The sequence below is a fragment of the Colossoma macropomum genome, unplaced genomic scaffold (genome assembly GCF_904425465.1).
Source record: "Colossoma macropomum unplaced genomic scaffold, Colossoma_macropomum, whole genome shotgun sequence".
Classification (NCBI taxonomy): Eukaryota; Metazoa; Chordata; class Actinopteri; order Characiformes; family Serrasalmidae; genus Colossoma; species Colossoma macropomum.
In genome coordinates this window covers 11,221,403-11,243,859 of record NW_023494788.1, presented here as the reverse complement: position 1 = coordinate 11,243,859, position 22,457 = coordinate 11,221,403, and the positions used below count along the sequence as shown (strand labels likewise).

Here is a 22,457-nt window from a genome sequence, read left to right as displayed (position 1 = left end):
ATTACGTAACGTATAAAGAAATGTAAATAATAAGAAACGATCACATTATATAGTTCCATTTAAGGTATAAAGTCAGAAAAGTTTCGTGCATAATTAGCGTTACTTTTCCAGTAAGTTACAGATCTTTATATTTCACGTTCCTACGCGTTCACATAAGTGATATGATCAGCTTTTAACTGCTCGATACATCAAAAGATGCAGTTAGTGTAACCATTAATATTAACTTTGGGGAAAAAAATCCAGTATATTCTGCACTAAAAAGCGCTGCAGTGGCCTCAAGAAGGGTCGTCTACTGCCATCTACTGGATAAGGCCTAGTAATGCATTGCACTTGGGGAAATTCCATTTTATCTGAATTTCTGCATAATTCAATCTGTAAGCAAGTCATTCAGAGTTTGATGTAAAACAGAGAAACTTGCCAACTTGGATTTCACTACAATTGTGGCGATAAGAAGATTTTATTATGTATTATTATTATTTTAGGGTACTATTTTGCCTTATAAAGCCCAGCATGTAACTCTCCGTCATAAATGAATAATGAAAAAATAGTTTTAGGACAAAACGTTAGCTCAAAACTATTGTAAAACAATATCCCAGGCATCAGGCAATACATGTTACCATTTCAGGACATGTCTGTGATGTAGCTTCTCACAGGACTGCATGCTTCAGAAGTCTGGTTCCCACTACCGCAGCTGTACAAAATTTAGACTCGGTACGTTTCTCTGGAATGGCGCACTTCACTTTGAAAGACAATTCATTGTTTACATACTGGCCACTTACTTAATACAGATTTTAAAAACAAATCTGTGGAACTCCCCTTTAAAAAGTATACGACGACATTATTCACATTAGAATACATATTAATTTATACTTTTCGCATTGAAGGTATTGTTTCAAGAAGAAAAACAGCACTCATGAAGGAATATTCTATTGACATTAAGGACAAACAACAATTTATGGTTTCACAGTGCCCACAGAATTCCTATAACAGGGTAACTAACCAAGCTACCACGGATATACACAACCACAACAAAGTTGGCTACAGAACACAGCAACACAGGCTTAGACAGTCCTTCTTGGCTAAGGCCTCAGAACGAGGATATAGCTCATTTTGTACCCAATTATTCTGGCTAGCTCTATTTAAAAAACAAAAACAAAACAAAACAAAACAATAAGGTCAGCCAGAAGCTTCAGCAGTGGTAAAGTCCCAGCAGACTGGCAACAGTCAGAAATTGGCAGTATTTGAAGTACTGAGTGGTGGACGTTGTCTCTGTTTAAGGCATCTCAAAATTGTCCTTATGCATGAATGGCCTTTGTACACTCACCCCCAAATAAGTCCACATCGTATGTTTAGAATACAGATCTTTGCAGTTCACCAGCAGATTGAGCCAGTTTCCTTTCTCTCCATTAAATATCTGTATAACATGTAAGAACCAGCATAATCATTATTATGGATCTTCCCCTAAGGCTTAAATTAGAGCTTACCTAGCCATCTATGCACATCAACATTCTAGCCTCACTTCCATATTCACAAACATGGACAGATTCCATCAAATATTGACCATGAAACTGATTTTACCACAACATTCAACATCTGACAACAGAACAAAAGATGGCACCTTGACTTTCCGTCTATGAATAATTTCACTGATATGTTATTCATTGTCTATTATGAATCATTATAATAGCACCTTGTTAATATGTTATGCTTATGCACACATAGACTCTGACACTAGGAAGCTCGCTTCCCTATTTACAATGAACATCATTACAATTAATACATTCATATTTATTTCTCTATCACATTCTTAACTAAAATATATTTTATCATATTATGCCCAATTTATGTAGTAAGAGATATGAATGTTGTGATTTGACGTTTTATGTATTTCTCCCTGTCATATTTCACCACATGCTCTCAATACCACGCTTCCCTCAGCGATGATCTGCATGAGAAAACTCTTGGCTTTAACAGTATGTACAATGCTACAATAGTACAGCAAGCAAGTAAGAATAACTGAGCTAACACTGCAGACTGTAGAGTATATATTGGTAAAAAAGGCTACTGCTGGACTGATGGTGGGAGATTGACGCAGGGTGTGGGGGAGGAGGTGTCTGGAAAGCATATGATTATTTTTGTTTGTCTGCTTGCTTATTTGTCTCATCAGGGGGCATTTCACCAAGCAGGATTTCTCAGTTAACCAGATAATTTCTAGCAAAAGTCCAGCCTGTCCAATAGGAGATGAAGTCGAAGACATTCCTGTCAGGCCGTTTTCACTTTTGACTTGAAAAGACGGTTCAGCCAAAATGTAACGTTAACAGTTTTAATTGTTGTAACTGACATGTCAAGATGTGTCCAGTGTCCGCTTAATTCTTTAGTATTGTACTGGAAATATGCGGCTGATAAACAGTACTGTGCAAAAGACTGAGCACCCTTTGGTTTATTTAATTTCCAGGCAAAACAGCAATTTAGTTATTCATTTTCCAACGTCAGAAAAAGGTTTCCAGCTTTTTTAAACAGAATTTTACACAACAGCCTCCAACATTAAGCCTAATATCAAAATCTATCAGCACTTAATTTGTCTACTCAATTGTCACACACACAACTACCCAAACACACATATTAGCTGCCTTGCAAGTTTGTTTCCCCTGTGCATCTAAAGATATTCATGAAGATATTAGATATAAGAAAATCCATTTGCATAAGGAAAGTCAAATGAAATCAAGTAAAAAAAGACAAGTTTCCAAAAGTGAACTTCAAAAAAATGATTAAAAGAAGGAGAAAATGCGACTCTAACAAGTGTGCAAGACCTGGTAGAGTTATATGGACTCATGAGTCTAAATTCATCTTAATTCTGAGTCTAAATGCTGCTTGTGAGAAGCAGAAAATACAAGCAACTTCTAAGACTAAAAAAGATCCCTGCAGATTTCTTTGAAAACCTAGAATTACTAAAGGCAAAAACTGGACACACTACATACAGAAAAACTATTATATTTAGATGTTGAGGCTTTTTCTGAGGTAATTTTCTGTTAAATATGTTTTTTCTTTTTTTCTGACACTGAAAAATTTATAGCTTAATGGCCGTTTTGACTGGAAATTCAATAAATGAAAAGTCCCTGATTTTGCACAGTACTGTATGACACAGTATTATCTATACAATGGACAAAAGCCTGTCATATAGCTCAAAAGCAGCAGTAGCAGGCATCTCAAAGCCTAAATTCTGTCTGTACTTTTGTACAGATAGATTTAGATAGATAGAACAGAATGTGATACCCTGTCAAAAACCACACATGCAAGTCTGTTTGTCTCAACATAGTTTGAGGCTGAGAGTGTGATGATGTAGGCATGCAATTTACACAATGCTAATCTGGTGGTCATTACTTGTTAGCTTAGTTTGCATCATAGCTCCGGTGCAAAACTAAAGATTCAATCTTCAAATACCAAACTGATCAACTAGATTTGGGGTCAGCGGAAAACGGTGTCATTTTAATTTATGGCCGATTAACTGTAATCCAGCTTACTGAGAAATGCAGCTTTGTGATCATTCCAGGCCGTGGTAACATCATGGATTCAACAATCAGTGACAGAACCAGTGATGGAACCTTTAGGCCATGTAGCTACAACAGTCCAACTATGCAGTGTGTGCTCTGCAGAACAGCCTGCTGGTTGAAGTCCTCCTCAGCGAGCTTTAGTCCCCCAGGCCGTTCTGTGAACCCTTGAGGTAGAGCTCGTCCTGCGACAGCTGTCCATCATAGCCCTCCATGTACAGACTGCTGCCGCTGCTACTGCTTCCACTCCCACTGCCTCCTCCGCAGGGCATGAAGGTTCCAACGGCCCGGCCCTGACGCGCGTGACCCACTGCATCACTGAACACCTTATTTATCTGCTCCTCAGACGGCATCCACCAGTCCGGGTTTGACGCACAGTGCATCCGGATGAACTCTGGGGACAGACATATTTACATTTACACATCCATTTAGCAGATGCCCTGATACTGAGTCAGTTACAGAAAGATTGAGGAGAGAAGGATGAGTCAGCAAAGAAAAGAAGGAGAGGGGGATGAGGAAAGGACAGAGGGAGAGAGGGCAGTGAGTTATGTATGCATATGGGAAGAGGTGGAAAGTGAAAGGCCAAATTAAAGAAATGATTTCACAGAAAGTCAATATACAGAATTTTGCCTTCACCACAAATGTAGTCAAACAGCAAAGATGTTTGGTGTCTTTAGTTTGCACTGGAGCTATGAGGCTAATATTGCTAACAAGTTAGCACTGTGCAAACTGTATGCCTAAAACATCACATACTAGCCTAAAGCTATGTTGAGTTAATCTCAAATAGATGTGTTTATGTGGTTTCTGACATTGTATCTGACTACTGTTATCTATAAAAAAGGACAACAGAACATCTCATGGCTAAAAACAGCAGAAGCAGCCATTTTCTTTATAGATATATCTCTGACTTTGGAGTAATACAAGTCAGAGATTACTTTACAGTTCAGTTAGATGCAAGTGTCTGATGATTTAGGCATACAGTTTGCATGATGCTAACTGGGAAAACATTGCTTGTTAGCTACAAGCTACACTAGCCTTGTAGCTCTAGGGCAAAACTAAAGAAGCAAACTTCTGACACTAACGCATCTTGGGTGATCAACTACATTTAGGGAAAGAAAAAAACTCTTCCTTTAATCCAGAGAGTAATCCAACACATCAAACATTTATCAAAGTGGCTGAATGAACACACATAATTTGTGATGCACTCTGCCAAGCTGTTGAACAGCGTTAAAGCTGATTTCAGTTTGAACACATCACCAGAGTGCTTTATCTGCCCTGCTGCTGACGTCATGTACCTCTCAGGCAGGTGACTTTGATGGGGTTGAGAGGCCGTCTCTCTGGCCCAGCATCGTTCATGATGGAACGCTTCCTTTTCCCCAAACCGCACGAGAACTTCAGCTCGTCTGTGGTGAAGACGAAGCGGATGAGGTAACGTAGCAGCCGCCGACCGTCCTTCTTCGACGAATTCACTGCCTCGTCCCACTGTTTGTTGGAGATGAATAGGGGGTAGTTCCCCAACAGCTGCTTACTGCCCTGGAGAGAGAGCAGATTTATATTAGTAACTCGAAAATATCAGTCAGGTATCATCTTAAAATACAGCTTAGAGTTAAACCCCCCTCCTGTATTATCTCAAGCTATGGTAGGGGACATGAAGCATCACTTTACTACCCAGTGCTATTACAGAAATGTAGCATTATCAGTTCCCTGAAACAGATTTCAGAATCACATTTACACAACATGTAATTCAAAGAGCATGTGATGTGATATTCTCACTAGCTTAAAATCATTTTATGATTATTAACAGAATGTATTGGACGCCCTCTAGACTCTATCATTTTAACCTAAAAAAAAACATCCTGGGTGCTGGAAGTGCCCTGACAAGGGTACGCTAACCCACGTCCTGTGGTGCTGCCCCAAAGTATGGGACTTTTGGACATCAGTCCATGATTGTATTCAGAGAACTGTTGGCCAGGAAGTCCCTGTTACATTAGTCTATTTTTGTTGGGGGATTCCATGTTCTGTAATACAATGAAATGTCAATAATAGTAAAAACCACAGCTAACAGACTATCATCAGTTCCAAATAAGGGTTAAATAAATATTAAATGACAATATATTTTCTTGATTTGTTGTGCCATCAATCTGCAACTCCAAAGTACTTGTGATTTCAAAGAGAATAAGCATGAACAGATCTACAGATATATTACTCTTAAATAATGTTATGCTGTCTCAGATTTGCTACATAATTTGTCATAGTCTAAAAACAGAATTGATACTCAATAAAAGAGAATTTCACATTTCTCAAGCAGAACATTTCTGATGAAAAAGCTTCAAAAACAACAGTGAGTCAGGAGGTAGCGTGCCGTAATGCTTTCATTTGCATCATTTTATGTAACATTGAGTCAAAGTGCTGTTTTCACAGTCCTAATATAACCCGGAATTTGAATGTCAATCTCACTTCTCTTTTTTAGTTTCTGGTGACTGTTTCTTTTGTAGCGGCTCCTACAGAAACTTATATTTACCTTAGTTTCTGCTGTGCACAAGTCTACTAGACTAAAGATGCACTAAGTTAGCAACTATGTGTTTCAAATGCTACCAAACACAAGCCAGATGAGACACATAGAGCCAGTTTATCCAACCCAGATTAAGTCTATGGCTACAGTAAATGGGAATTTTACATTACTGACATTGCCGTTTAGTCCAGGACTAGCCTAATCCATGTCTACAAAACTAACCTACAGAGCTAACTTCCCACACTTTGAACTATTGCCAATCTGTGTCTGAAAGCCAGCTCTTAAAAGTTTCTGAATTCTGAGGGCCCGACGTACTAAGCATTTGCGCCAGATTCCAGGAGGACAGCATTCGGGTGGAGATATTGGCAGCATGACTGATTTCATAATATGTCCACTTTACTAAAGTTATGGCAACAAGTGGTGGCCAGTTTGCTTGGAATTATCTCTGCCTGAGCCAGACATAAATCAGCCTTTAACAATGGCAGCAGTCATAGTGGCTAGAGCCACAAACCTCAAAGACGTGCTAAAAGAGTAGTTGCAAAAATAATAATAATGCTATTTCAACTAGAATGTTTTGGTGTGAAAGAGCTTAATTTATAAACATCCCTGTCTTTCTCATTAAGGCTGCATTTTCTCTTCTGTCCCAAGTTTGTTGATGGTGCCACTATTTTACCTTTTAATCCCTTAAAGGTCAGGACCCACAAATATAACACACTTCTATAACTTAAGAATAACTCAGCCAGTCTGTATTGTAGTCCATGTAGAACAATAAGCCTTAGCATTCATTTTAAGGAGTTAAACCCTGCATCTCACGAACACAGCACAATTACAAGGCAGTTCTATGCACTTCTATCTTTGTGTGATTACAGCAAATAAAATGTTAATTTCAGACACATCGCGAGCGCATTGTGCGGCCCCTTCAAAGGACATTTTGTGCTGCGTCTTCTCACTTACGTACATCTGGCCCAGTGTCTGGATCGCTAACCTCCGTAAGCTGCTCCTCTTGAACGGGAGGTGGTGCGAACTGGTTGTAGTGCTGCAGGACCGTCTTAAAGTAGTCCAACACTGTCTGACATGGTGCTGCAGACACACACAAACATCCATGACCATCAGAATCCAGCTGTGATTACAATTTACGCATTCATTAACATCCTACTGCAACAGAAGAAACAACTTGCACTGAAAAGAAATGACTTCTAGCAATCCTGTTATTAAGAATGCAGGGCTTGCGTTGCAACCCCTGATTTATAAATCAGAGCGAGAGTTTATTACTTATTTCCAAATTATGACACATGAGCAGGACTAAAATACGACTGCTAGGCTCTGAAGCGAATAGAGACTAAGGGTGTAAATTTGACCTCACAATTTGATGCGAACACATATCAATAGGAAATGATTTAGCACATCATGAAATCTCGAATGTCACAAAGATTCTATCTGATTTTATTTCAATCTATTATATTATTCATTTTATTTTATTTGCACATATTTATTTTAGTTGTGGTATTTGCTGAATGCATTTATGAATACAGATCATGCTGATGGATTACAATATAATGTCAATAAAACCTTCAGCTTGACATTAGGCTTTCTCACAATCATGAAATTTCAGTTAATGTTTAAGTGCAAAATAGATACTTCCCAACTAATGACAGGACACAGCTCAAATAAGCAAACAGCAGTCAGAACTGACCCAAGAAGTGCCTCAATAAAAAGACACATTACAGAAATGTGACTAGAGGAACTATATGCACAGTAGCATAATATAATATAATATAATATAATATAATACAAAAAAGAGTGCACATACTATTGAATATTTTATACTAGATTATTCCAAAATTGATTCAGTTGAACTGCCACCTTTAGATCAATGTATCACAACTCATTGGTCCATTCCTACATTCCTAATAGAGCTTGAAGTTTTAGGGCACTGATGTACCTGGGAAACTCTCCAGTTTGTGCCGGAGCTCCTCGTTTTCTTGTTGCAGGCTCAGGACCTCCTGCTCCAGCTCCATGCAGCGTGGACAGCAACCTTCCTCTTCCTCATCATCCTCGGGCAACGTGGAGGAAGGGTGTCCGTATGATTCTGAGGGTGCTGGCGAGCTCCAGCCGCCCAGGTTGTGTGGGGGTGACCCAGAGGCAGAAGGCTGGCGGTCAGGCTGGAGGCGGGACTCTCCCTGTAAGGGTAAGATGACAGTATGTTATTGTAAAATGTAATAAATTATGTCACTGTGCGCTTTTACTCTGTACTTAAACACTAAACTGTATGTAACATTACAAAAACAAATCAGTAAAACCAAAAAGACAATTATAGAGATCTTGTAAACAACAACCACCAGCATAGCAACTGCATAAACTGCAAAGTAACTTGTAGCTGATTTGACACCTGCCCATTATACCATTATCTTAATTTATACAACCAATTGTTCATGTACTTTCTTAATTTTTTTTGGTTTAATTTTTGCAAATACGTCAAGTACTGAATAAAAAAAAACACTGTACTCATAGCTTTTATAGCCTATGTAGCAGTACTGTACTGCTGGTTTATTCCAACGAAATATCATGATACCTATCTTGTATAATGAAAACATTTCAAGTAAAGTCATGTTATATTGTTGGTAATACTGTCCACTATTACCTGTGTTGCCTGAGCTCCAGCCAGCAGGTAGTTCTGCAGGGACTCTGTGAAGACCTGCAGGAGGGAGGAGGTCTGATGCTGGTTAAACTGCTCCCCACCTCTCTGGGACGATTCTTGGGCCACTGACACGTCCAGATCTTCTGGCCTGGGCTTGGACTCCAGCGGCTCACTCTCAGACTGGCAGCCAACCTCCTGCTTGATGACAGTGGAAATAGAGGAGGATGGTGGGCTGAGGGCTGGCGGGGGAGCCAAAAGTCTTCCATTACCGTTCAGCAGGCTCAAAACACGACTGCACTGCTGCGCAAACGCGTCCAGGATCAGCCGGTTTTCTGCAAGAAGAAATGTGAATGGAAAGATTAACATCTTGAACACAGGCCTATTATTCAGTTAGCAATCTTACTACTTTTTAATTAGTAACATCTATGAATTATTCAGTAACTATTATGAATTGTTCAGTAACTATATTGAATTATTCAGTAGCTATGAAGAATTGTTCAGTAACTTGTGGAATGGTTCACGAGTTCTAGGTGTGGGAACCTGGATTCGCTGCGTAAGGACTGCTCAATACTTCGAGGTAGGTTCCAACAAAATGTCCATATTTATTAGTGTTCACACACAAAATAAATAAATAAATAAATAAAAAAAACTGTGCAAAAAGTATAATAAATTAAAAGCAGTTTTTAGACATATGGACTTTAGTTGACCTGTTCTAGTCCACCATCATCAGTCCAATAAAAGAAGTTTTCCAGACTCAACTTCAGTACAGGATGACTAGGACAATTAAGACTTTTAACTCCACAAACAGGCCTCATGTCAGCCATTCAAACTCATAGCCCCGCCCCTAATCAGACTGCACCAAATCATTGCTAAGAGCAAGTGGGTTTAATGCAGACATCACTATCGACAAAATACATGCTGATATGTCATTAGGTCATTCATATTACCGGTATGTTCTCAATTGCTTACAATTAACTTTCTCTCCCACAGGTACCTCAATCTCAGCCCCCCCCCCCTGAACTTTTGGGGTGGGGGGCACCCAGACCATGGTCTGACTGCGTAGGCCAAAGAACACAAAGAACATTACTGTATAAAATCCAGATCCATTCTGCACATATGTTCTTGGTATGAATTTACAATACTAACCATTCTGCTGCATGAGACCCTTAATGTGACTTATAGGCCTAGTGGATCTAACTGCTAAGAGACTGTGCTGATTTGAATGTAACAAATCAGGCTGCTTTAAGTGCCAAAATATCATAGGCTTGAGGGGGCAGATTAAATGCACCGTGTCATCTTAATGACTACAGTGTAGGCTACAGTGAATGACTGCTATGAAACAGAAGAATAAAATTATGTGAAATAATGACCAAATTCATTTAGTGGTGGTGTGTGGGTGTGGGGAGGGGGTTACTGATGACTGGCCCCACCTATTAAAAATACAATCCATGGTCCATGATGTAAGTTTAGTTATTGAACTGAAGTATGGGTCCATATGCAGACCCTGTTAAAACTGCTTACACTGAGCTGGTCTAACTGCTAGATTCTTTCAGAGCTCTGAAAAAAACAGGTTTGTGATTGATATCTTGGCTGTTTTCACGACAAGAGAAGTTGTATGACAGATTATCACAATTATTACTGAGATTTCATGCTACCGTCTTCTATACCATCCTACTTCAGTTCCTTTAATACACTGTTGCGCAATGCAGCATTAATGGTTGATGAATAGGAGACTGTAACGAGCACAGATTGTAGGTATCTCTGTGTGTAAATGTCAACAGTGAGCTGTGTATAGTATGAGCTGCGTGTTTCTACACCTCACTCTCTCTCCTCAAAGCTCAAATCTCTCTGATCAGCAACAGCTCGATTCCCTCTGACCAGAACATATTACAGTTGAGCGGAGTTGGAACATAACACACAAAAACACACACACACACACACACACACACACACACACACACACACACACATTGTATCCACTTTATTAAAAACATCTACCTTATACTTCCACTCAATGGCCACATTATGAGCTCTACCTACATTATAAGTCACTGTCTAAGTGTACAATTGCAGATTGTAGCCCATCTGTTGTCATGTATATTTCATCAGCCAGTACAACAAAGTGGAAATGTGAACACACAGATATACACACACACAGACACACACAAACATACACACACTTCACTTTATCAGAAACCCCAACCTTCTACTTCCACTTGCCCTTTATGAGGTCCATCTACCTCACAGGTCCACTATATAGGGTTACAATTACAGACTGCAGGCCATCTGTTGAAGCACAATTTGTCAGCTGGCCTCTACCCCATTCATCATTGTTCAGTTTCTGACCACAGGGCCACTATTGACCAGATGTTATTTGGGTGGTGAGCCATTTTCAACAAAACAGTGATATCAGTGTCACTGCTAGGTCCAGAGTGGTTGGCCATTCAAAAACGAATAGTAAAAACTGATCAATGATCAAGGTCTAGAAGATGGCTAACAGTTTGTGTATAACAGTAGGTGAAACAGTTTTTAGATAAATGTTTAAAAAAAATGTTTTAATGTTTTTGTATCAAAAATTACAATAAATAGTGATGTTATGTAGGTCAAACCTGTCCCCATGGCAGTATTACTTGTGGTTATGTTTGTCAAACTAGGTCACAAAACTGTACTCATTTACTATACAGCATTTATTCTTGTTTTTAATCACACACACAAATATATACATATATATATAGCCAGAAACCTTACTAGTTAGATAGTCACATTAGAAACATTTTCTTCTAATAAAGAAGTGTCCAGTTAGCCAGTTAGCCAAACATATAATCTACTTTCAGCTGCAACTGCTGCCATCATCGTCAGCATACACTGACTGACCACTTTATTAAGTATACTTTGTATCCACGCTCATTGTTCAATTTATTAGCTCCACTTACCATATAAGTGCACTTTGTAGTTCTACATTTACAGACTGTAGGCCATCTGTCGCTTTGCATACTTTGTTAACCCACTTTTACCCTGTTCTTTAAAGATCAGGACCCCCGCAGAGCAGGTATTATTTGGGTGGTGGATCATTCTCAGCACTGCAGTGACACTGATGTGGTGATGGTGTGTTAGTGTGTTGCGATCAGACACAGCAGTGCTGCTGGAGTTTTTAAATACTGTGTCCACTTACTGTCCATTCTATTAAACACTCATGCCTTCCTAATCCACCTTGGAAAAAAAGAGAGACAGCAACTCTTCTGTTGCTACACAGATTGTGTTGGTCATCCTCTAGTCCTTCATCAGCAGTCACAGGAGGCTACCCACAGGACGCTGTTGGCTGGATATTTTTGTTTGGTGGACTATTCTCAGTCCTGCAGTGACACTGGCTGTTGTGTTGAAAACAGTCCACCACCCAAATAACATCTGGTCAATAGTGGTCCTGTGGTCAGAAACTGAATGGAGATGAATGGGATTGAGGGCAGCTAGTGAATTATGCATGACAACAGATGGGCTACAGCCTGTAACTGTATACCTATATAGGGGACCTATCAGGAAAGATAGATATCAAAACAAACAAATCCCAGGTGGCTTTGAATGAAGCTACTTGAGGGAATGGCATGAGTGTGCAAAGCTTCCACCAGGCAGAGGGGACTACTCTTAAGACTCTAAAATATAAGACAGTTATAACACGTTTTGCATAATTACATGAGTGTTATATCATAGTTTTGATGACAGCATAAAAAGTAGAAAACACAAAAGATAATGGGAAATATCTTTAATAGGTACTGTAGCTATATCTCTTTTGCATCGCTGTACTTGGTCTGTTTGTTCCTTGCTGGAGCTTTCTGCATGTACTAGATAACCTCTGCACTTTCTCCTGTTTGTGTTGGACCTACTGCATCCAGTTTCTGAGTTTCTGCCTCTATGATAACTTCTATAACTCTGTCCTTAACCCTGCATAAAACCTATCCACGCATTATGAATACCTATGCCTTTTGGAAGAGCTCTGAAGGAACTGTGTTAATTTACAAAACATTTGAAAACGTCTTTCTTTAACTTAGCATTCAATTAAAATTCTGTCTCTTTAGTATTTCCTTTCAACTTTGTCAGTCACTGTCTCGTCTATTACTGTAAAACATTATATATTAACATTATAACCTGTCTGTAAAGCACTTTGAGCTGCCAGCAGTATGAAAAGCGCTCTAGAAATGAAGATATTATTATTGCTATTATTAACTAAATATTCTTGTTTTTACTCTCCACTCTCACTCATAAAATTCTTATCTACCAACTGTGCAGGCTGTTCTCTTCACTGTTTCACTGCACTTCTCTTTATCCATGTTTGTCCATCATGCTTCAGTTGAATAACTGTGCATCCTCAGCATGAATCTTTAATAATCTCCAATATCAGCAAAAGAAGCGAACTTGGGCTGTGTGACTGTATGTGATGTTTATGTACCTTCATATCCGTTCTAGAATGTTGCTCCCCATTCCTATTCTTCTAGAATACTCTCTTCCATTCACACTATTCTAGAATGTTCTCTTCCATTCATATTGTTCTAGAATGCTTGACCCCATTTACACTTCCAGTACGTTCTCCCCATTTATGCTGCTTTAGAAAGTCCACCCCCACCTCCCCATTTAAACTGGTTGATTTGGTTTATCAGTTCGTTTTCTAAACGTTGTGTGAAAATATCATGCTGACTGGACCAACAGAAATGCTCTAAAATCAGTTGGAACAAGATCTCTTTACATTAACTTACAATAAAAGGTAAGAGTGTTTTGCCTTCTTCTGTAAAGTTGCTATTTTGGAGATACTTGATTTTCTTTGGACAGTGACAATATGTAATCTTAAAAAAGGTAAAACGGTGTTAAGTAATGAAATCAACTTAGAACACTCTGCATGTGCCTAACCATTATGAATTTATTTTTTCAAACTACATTTTAGGTTAAAAGTTTATCTAAAAATATTATAAAACAATGTCCCAGGCATCAGGCACTGCAGTCATAACCATTTAATGTTAGAAATTTCTGTCTGGGAGCTTCTAGAGGCATTACAGACTTCAGATGTCTGGTTCTGATCGAAAAATTGATTCTAGTTTCTCTAGAATCGAGCATTTCAGATGAAATGCTCTGAATTACTTTTACATCATTTAATTATGCAGACATTTTGGAAAAATGGTGGAACTCTCATTCCATTTCTCCCTCTCATGACCGCATAACTTATTTGTTTTAGGGTAATTACCAAATAATGCTTAATAGTTACTGAATAATAAGTCTTAAGCCTAACTGAATAATAAGCCATATACCAATATCTCATGAAGCAGAACTGTATCTGCTTTGAATCTTCTTCAGCACCACCACAGTTTCCCTAATGAAGCCCCACCCTAATTCAGTGAAACCCTTTCGTGTTTCATCAACCGAATCTTGTTCAGGCTCTTCCTGGTGCTGACTGCCCAAGGAGAATGGAGTTCCCCTTTCTGTTTCTCAGCTCCTCTCAGGTTTGCCTTCTCACTGCATCTCCCTGTATCTCGGTGTTACTCTGCCATCATCACTTCCAGCTTGATCAGAAGGATCGAGCTTGGAACTTTTCATAGCCTGAAACTGCCGGCTTACTCTTCAGTTTTTAATCTTAAGACTTATTATACAGGAACTAGGCTACTATGAATTATTAACTATGATGAATTATTCAGTAACTTTGCCGAATTATTTAGTGCTATGAATAATTCAATAGGCTTTCTACGATGAATTATTCAGTAACTATTGTGAATTATTCACTATGATGAATTATTCAGTTACTATTATGAATTATTTACTATGTTGAATTATTCAGTAACTATCATGAATTATTCAGTAACTACTGGGAAACTAAAGCACAAGTTTTGGAGTTAGGAAAGTGGGGCACTGAGGGGTGGACTGCATACGGAGCCTCACACTGTTTACTGTGAAAACCTGCACCACCAGTGAAACACAACTGAACTGAAATTTTAATTGATTCACTAATCAAAACACTGCAGATCCTCTGCAATGCCCCCCCCGTACCCCCACCCTGGCCTCAGGCCGCACTGCCGTCTCTAGTGTCTCTTGGAGTATGATTATGAATTTGTCGCTCTCACACAAAGGCACAGGGCATGCAATTATGGGATGCGTGCAGTTGCCGTGGCAGCCGTGTGACGGGCGTCTGCAGTTGCTGAGACGTGTCTATCGGGCGCGAGCAGATGTGGCGATTTATTAATATGCACGGCGTCTCTGTTTACTCCCACCGAGATGTGTTTGATAATATCCTTCCCCTCACACTCCTCTCTTTTCCCTTCCTGCTCACTTGCTCCCTCCCCCGCCTTCCTCACACTCTCTCTCTCTCTTTCTGCTACCTCCTTTTCTTACTTTCTCTCTTTCCCTCTCTCTCCTCTTTTCTCTTTCCGCCTTCCATCTCACTCTCTCTCTTTCTGTCATCTGTTCCCTCGTTCTTTCTCTCCTTTCTCCTCCTCCCTCTCCGTCTGCATCACGCCATGCAGGGAGAGCTCCCTGAAATTTCATTAAACACAACATGCTCCGCAGAGCGAAATTTATGAGCCTCATTTGTTTTAATCACAATCTCTGGCGAGATTGGGCGCGCTCTAAAATGTAATTTTGCTTTATTGCACAGTTTCCAGAGCCTTGTTATTGGTTCGGCGTGTCTCAGAGAAACGCCTGCGATTCCGTCAACATGTCCAAAAAACCAGCTACTCCAGATCCGCAGCAGAAGTGCTTTCATACATTACTGCGCAAACACAAGGAGAAATTACCTCAGATTGCCCCTGGCGTTTCTAACAGTTCAGCGGCCTATCTGCATCGGCTTTCATACAGCTTCAAACAATACATTCTAAATTCACTACATTCAGCTCGACTCCACATAAACAGTCCACACGTCAGCATTTAAATCTACTGTCAACATCACATATTTGTTTCTGACCTAAGACTTCATAATCCAGCCTCATGTCGTCTTTCTGATAGACATTAATGAGGCTAATCCTGTTGACTGGTTCAGTCTGAGCTGCCATTTTGCCCAATCCCCAACATGCCCACGCTGGAAAGATGCAAATTATTTATAAACAATGAGGTGAAACTCTGCGGTGACGCATGACTGCAAACATGGCATTTATTCATGAATGATCTCAAAGGAGGAGTTCCTGTTAAAGCAGGTTTTGCCCTGCTTACACTGATCTTAGTCACAAGAGACTCGAGCACAAAACTGATCCAACACTATTAGTTTCTATTTATTTATTTACTTATTTACTATCTCAGAGATGCAATATAACACTCACTAACTCCAAAGCTTCAATGCCTGGTAAAGCACAACAGGCAATAGGTATACCAGCAAATGTATGGATGGCTTTTAAATATTAACCCAATGACACATTATTATTTAACAGTCATGCCTTAGTAATGTCTGAAGTGACTGGTGATGCGCGGACTGATTTCTCCTCTACTTCTGCCGTTCCTCATTCCCCTGCCAAATGTGCATTTGTGTGAATCATTAATGAGATGCATAAGGCCTATCTGGAGGCTAGAGGAAGGAACAGACACTGGGAACTAACCTGTTACAAAAGTGGACGTTAGTATTACTGTTTTTTAAAGCAGTGTGAGCTCTCCATCCCGTAACCATGCACTCGAATTAGATCGTATTTAATGTCTAAGCTTGGATCATAACGTAAATTTAGATAAATGATTATCATCTGCAGAACTGCTGTAATAAACAACGTCCTCGTGATCCAAATTCAGTTAAGAAGCAACAAGCGAGCATTACGGAGCCTTACCCTATAGCTGGCATTTTCTCTGATAGAGCATAGTTATCATCTGGGCTAGCTCCAATATGACTTAACAGTTTACAGAGATAACTACATCCTGCACAGACAGTATGTCACACTTAATATGCAGTGGAAAGAACAGTAATTGGCATTATATTGGCACTTATTTAATGTGATATTCAAGTAATGCCAATTAAAATCCCAAGGCTAATTTTTGTCTACTTTTACATAGGAGTATGTTTTTAGAAGTAAATACTACAAAAAGTGTGAAACTGAGAGTTCTGGAAGTGAACATAAAACCATATTTGATGTTCTGAAGAAGGCTTGCTTTAGAGGACGTTCAATTTCTTGTAGGGAGACTCACAATCAATACCCGGAAAAAAGCGATGCATTCAATTTGCTTAATTCAAATGTGATTCAAATTATTTCCAAAAAACATAACATCATCACAATTTTGTCTTTCAGTTTACTGACTTTTGGCATTAATTGTGTTGTGATGACCCTCAATGTGTGTGGTTCTACTGCATGCCACTTATGCTACAAAAAAACAAAATTTAGGCCTATAAGGCCTCAAGTCTACCCTCTAAGTGTTCTGTTAGTGGACACAACAAATGGTAAAACAAGAGTCATCCTAAATCCTTGAGAGAACGATCTTGGTACCCCACCTGGAACTCTTAGTGTCACGGAATGCAGCTACTGATCAACTGAGCAGGCTCTCCGCTAGTTTATTAAAAACAGCCCCTGATATCAAGAACATAGCTCCAGATCATTTATTGGACTGCAAGTTCAACACACTGAAAGCATATTACACCAACAGTGACATAGCATGCGGTTATGAAGTGTAGCCCTTAATGGAAATTTCCCCCTTTCATTTATCCTGGTAATATGCCTCCAGTTAGGTCAGCTACAGATCTCACAGCAAACTTAGCTTCCTCCACTACCACTAGCTGTTTTGCCACACTGTAACAACTGCTTGCTCGTGTCATTTCCTCAAACTGACACATTTCTCACATCCATCACAGTACAATATCTCTCAGAAAGCAGTCTATACCTGCAGAACCAGCAACTGGCAGTAACTAATTGTGACTCGCTCACACACAAATGCACCGGAGAATGTACTATGTGAAAATGTAATCGTTGTTCTTTAATTCTAGGACTTGGCATCTAAATTCAAAGAGAGAATCATTTCTAATCAGGCATAAATCACATTTCAAACACGTACCTTCTTGAATATACTGATATACTTGATGCTTGTACCACTAGCCCAAGCATTTTGATTGGGTGACTGAAATATCTATCTGTCCAGATGTTCCAGAAGGCTCTTAAATCAGAATATAGCAGCTAGAGAGCTGAAACCAGCCACAGAATGTCAGCCCTGTCATTTTCACATTAGACTAGCTACCGGTCAAATTCATACTAAAATCACTGCTGCTAATCCATAACAAACCATCTAGTTTGCTGCACCTCCTCTGATCAGAAGAAACAGGCTTACTGTTCATGCTTATAGCAATAAAAGCAGTCTGTAGATCTTTCCCTAGATCAAGCCCTCTGCCAATTCAAGGCAAATGGATATGATAGACAGCCTGATTAGCCTACAGAGCTAACAAATAATTTACAGCAGCCTGTTATAAAGTCAAAAAATGTGACCTGTGTGGAAAAAATACAAAATGGAAATGTTCAGACACTGGATAGCTAAACAGACAACCTAAAGCCAAAAGAAAAAAAAAACTAAAGCCTACATTCCTGTGAATGCCACCTAGGGCATGCATTACTTTGCATAGTAATGCATACCTAAGGCCTGCATTACTCAGTTAGGTTCCTATGAAATCATACTGCTTGAGGCAGGGCTACCCAACCCTACTGGAAATCCACCCTAGTTCCAACTGTACCTTAACACATCTACCCCTCTCATGTTCTCATGTTCCTGACCTCTTTAATCAGAAGGGTCAGGTGTGTTACAGAAGGCTGGAAGTACCTGAAGAACTATGCATGGTGAGAACATCTCCAGGACCAGGGTTGGGCACCCCTGACTTAATTCTGGCTTTAGTGCAGGGGTGCCCAATCCTGGTCCTGGAGATCTACCACCCTGCCGAGCTTAGCTCCAACTCTAAACCAACACACCAGATCCAGGTAATGAAGACCTTCAGGAGTACTGAAATATTAGAGCCAGGTGTGTTGGATCTGATAGAGTGATAGATCTACAGGGCTATGGTTGGGCACCACATGTCCAATCAACCAGGGGCACATTTTTCAACATCTCTGACAGTATGATATCAGATGTAGCAATGTAGCAGATATAATTTTCATATTCATCAGAGCTTAAAAGAACAATTCTATGACCTGGCACTTAACTTCAAACACAGAATGAATTCTAAAGTCACTTGCTTGATACAGGCATGGCTTTCTTCACTATACAAAGCTGAACAACATATTCTTACCTCCTGACAGGCCTGTGACAATTATAACTTACTCGCCTAATCTCAATTATTTAAGATTATCACAATTATCCAGACTGACTGCAATTATTTTCCACAGTCATATTTCGCTACAACAAACAAAATGTGAATTGGGTGTGTTGGGTTGAGGCAAATAGAGATAAATAAAAGACAAATGTATTATTTGAGACGTGGCTTATGAAAACAAAAAAAGTTCTAACATGTTTATAGGGCAGCACTGAGATCTGTTTGTTTCTTTGTTAGCTATGTAGCTTAATCTAACATTTTTAGCTTGTACACTGGCCGAATGAGTGTAATTTTTTTGCTCTCATGAAGAACATGTAGCTTTGCTGAACTCTACCCATAGTTCTTTATATCTGTAGACATTTGTGTAAGGTTGTGCGCACATGCAGTATTGATTGAACAGTACAAGCGGTGTTAGATACTAAGAAAACATACACCATATGGCCAAAAGTTACTGTCTCTACTCTTCGGGGAAGGCTTTACACTATATGTTGGAACACTGCTGTGAGAATTTGATTGCATTCAGCAGCATGAGCACTAGTGAGATCAGGTAATGATACTGGATGATTAATTCTGGATCACAAATGCCACTCCAACTCACGCCAAAGGTATTGGTTGGTGCTGCATGCTCTCTTAATGCAGCTGAATTCACTAATAAGAAGGGGTGTCCACAAACTTTTGGACATATAGTGTAGCTAGCAGGTAAGGTGGCAAATCAGCCAATTTGGTCACTTTAGGCTTGTTATAGTTGCAAACAATGAAGAAGAAAAGACAATTAAATTGTTAACCGTAGTTATTGATATGACAAGTTATCGTCAGCTAAAAACTCATGATCGTGACAGCCCTACCTCCAGTGTTTTGACTGCACTTTCCTTGTTTGTTGTACACCTTTCATGCAGCATCCTCCTGAGATCCCCTGGCTCCTGCTGTAAAACCACCTTGATGACCTTCTGCTTACTAACCAAAAGTGCTTAATAACAACCTCCTATACTCCCCTACCAACACTGAACGACATGCTACATGCAGCCTCTGCATCTGTCACAATTCAGCAACCCCTGCTTCAGCCCTGCTCTTAACCTCTCCACACCTACATGACTCACTCTGATCCAACCACACCCCCACAATGATCTCCAAATCAGACCATATCATTATTTAGCTAAACGTCTCTCGTCAAATTGACCTCATTCGTCTTACTCTGATATGCCTTCATGATGTACTCATAACTTTTGCTTAGGTGGCCTACATTTCTCTTCACCCTGAGCCAATGTGATCTGCCTAATTTGTAATTTACCTCTAGCTAACTGCTCTTCAAATACCACAGTAATTACAATATCTTCAAATACCACAGTAATTACAATATCTTCAAATCCACAGTAATTACAATATAATAATTACAACAGTACTTCATTTGAACCTCGCTTGAGTAGATTTGGGAAAGGGGGTTTTGTGCTACTCTCATAAAATGTTCTAAGTTTAAAATGTGATGTGCTGTTGAAAGACTTACTTCAAAGATATTTATTAACATATAATTCTCATTGATAAGAAAACTGGACATTTTTTCACCCAGCAGCTGAGCTACGTAAGCTTAAAAAAATCACCAATAGAGATGCAATAAAGACATGCTATAACAGGCTAAAGTAACTTGTAATCAACTTCTCTAAATTAAATTAGCTTCTTCTTCTGGTTTGTTGTTGGTCAAGCTTGAAACACAGCTAAGACATTGAACTTCATATGGTTGTAATAGCTGGACTATGAAAGTTGTCTCAAACTCAGTTATTCCTAAATGCTTCTTTAAGCTGGGACTGGAAATTAACACAGGTGAAGTTACAAAAGACTTATTGTTCACCTAGTGCACAAAATCTAGTGAACTAACTCTGCTGAAGGCTTCCTACAAACATCAATAATATCTGGAGAACTGAATTTACTTTGCAATGTCAGTTATGCATGTCAAAAATATATTTTAGCTAATTGGCTGCAAATGTCTTTTTCTTGGATGGCTGGATCTGTGAGAGATCCAGGGCTGCTGCAGAAGAGTGGGGCTTCATATCTATCACACTAACTTTGTTTACATCCTAATCCACAGGGCTTCACAAAAAATCGTATTAACATCTTCAGAACTGGAAGCCAAAATGTGATATCATGGTACTTCAACAAGTTTAAAGATATACGGTATGCAACGATATTTATTTTTTGGACATAAGTCGGAAGACATAAGTGCCACATTTAAAAATAGTATCAAAAACTACAAATACAATGATTTGTCTTCAACTTTATACATACTGTGCTGCACAAAATCCAATTAAACAGGACTAATTATGCTCTCATTGTAATCAAACAAGCAGTGTTTTTTAATAAGTGACGATATGCATGATATGCTCAGAAAAGTGAATTGTGACATAATTTATCACAATTATGATAAGTACTGCCATACTGCCCAGCTCTACCCAGAACCAAGACTCTTATCCTGGCTGTAGACAACAACCAAGTTAAGCCTTCTGGGCTGGACAGCAGTGAACACATTCCCTGACAGAGCACTGGTTCCTATTAAAGTTCTCAAATACAGAGCACTTTCCCTTTGAGTTTTGGGACCCCAACACTGTGAATGGGCTTTGTCATAAAGACTTTGACAATATCTCTGGTGGAAAACGTTACAGTGAACTATAACAACAAACTGGAATACTGAAAGGAACATGTTCACTTAGACGTTGTTCAGCTGTTTTTATTCATAGCAACATAGCCTATACTCTTATTTTGGACACTTTAGCAGCCTACTTTGAAATAGTTCTGAGTCTAGCTGCCTCTATTTTGTTCTTTTTTTTACTTTTTGCTCCCTTTTTCTTCTTTTGGATATACGGGACTCGAATGCAGCAGCAGACTGGACTTTCAACAGGACACCTTCAGTGGGAATATTCAAACTAGACGACTAAGCAACACATGCTAAGTCTCTAAGTACCTCAGTGAGCCTCAGAGTGCTCTAACGATTCATACACCAAACTTCTTCCTGCACCTGGGCTCTCTTACCGGGGCTGATGCCGTAGCTGCAGTCTGGAGCTTCGTGGCTGATCTCCGCGCGGCCCGCGGGCTGTGTGACCCTCCTGCGGCCGCAGAAGAGTGGGGGTGGCACGGAGCTTCCCGGTGCTCCGCCGACGCTGCTGGGCCTCGCGCTCGCGTCGCAGGGGAGGCGCTGCAGCTGCAGTTGGTGCTGCTGGTGCGTGTACGGCGGGCCGGTCGCGAGCTGCTGCTGCTGCTGTTGCGCGCGCCCTGCGCCGTCCCCCGCCTGCGGGATGTCCACCATGGTTGGTCTGTCTCGCCTCGCCCTTACAATCGCGCGCTTGCTCGCGAGCGTTCTGAGGGCGCTGTACGGGCTCCGTTGCCGCGCGCACACGCCGAGTCCCTCGTCCGCAGACAGCATCTCCTCGTCCATGCCGCGCGCGAGCCACTCTCTGTAGTCTCTTCAACGTGGTGTGACGCTGCTCGCTCGCGCTCCGGACAGATTGAACGCTTCTCTCTTTTTCACACACACAAAACACA

General features: G+C 40.0%; 1 protein-coding gene across 2 annotated transcripts; it reads right to left on the bottom strand.

Annotated features, from left to right (window-relative positions):
* Window positions 1-911: 911 nt before the first annotated feature.
* LOC118806818 (BEN domain-containing protein 4) lies at window positions 912-22,425 on the bottom strand. 2 transcript variants are annotated; one of them, XM_036568435.1, is made up of 6 exons: window positions 21,948-22,425; window positions 8,702-9,030; window positions 8,003-8,240; window positions 7,019-7,140; window positions 4,844-5,081; window positions 912-3,942 (listed from the first exon to the last, which is right to left on the bottom strand). In XM_036568435.1, the coding sequence occupies exons 1-6, from the start codon at window positions 22,348-22,350 to the stop codon at window positions 3,689-3,691; spliced, it is 1,584 nt and encodes a 527-aa protein (XP_036424328.1). In that variant the 5' UTR covers window positions 22,351-22,425; the 3' UTR covers window positions 912-3,688. The 2 variants fall into 2 exon arrangements, with proteins under 2 accessions (XP_036424328.1, XP_036424329.1); XM_036568436.1 differs by having other exon boundaries at window positions 7,046-7,140.
* Window positions 22,426-22,457: the final 32 nt, after the last annotated feature.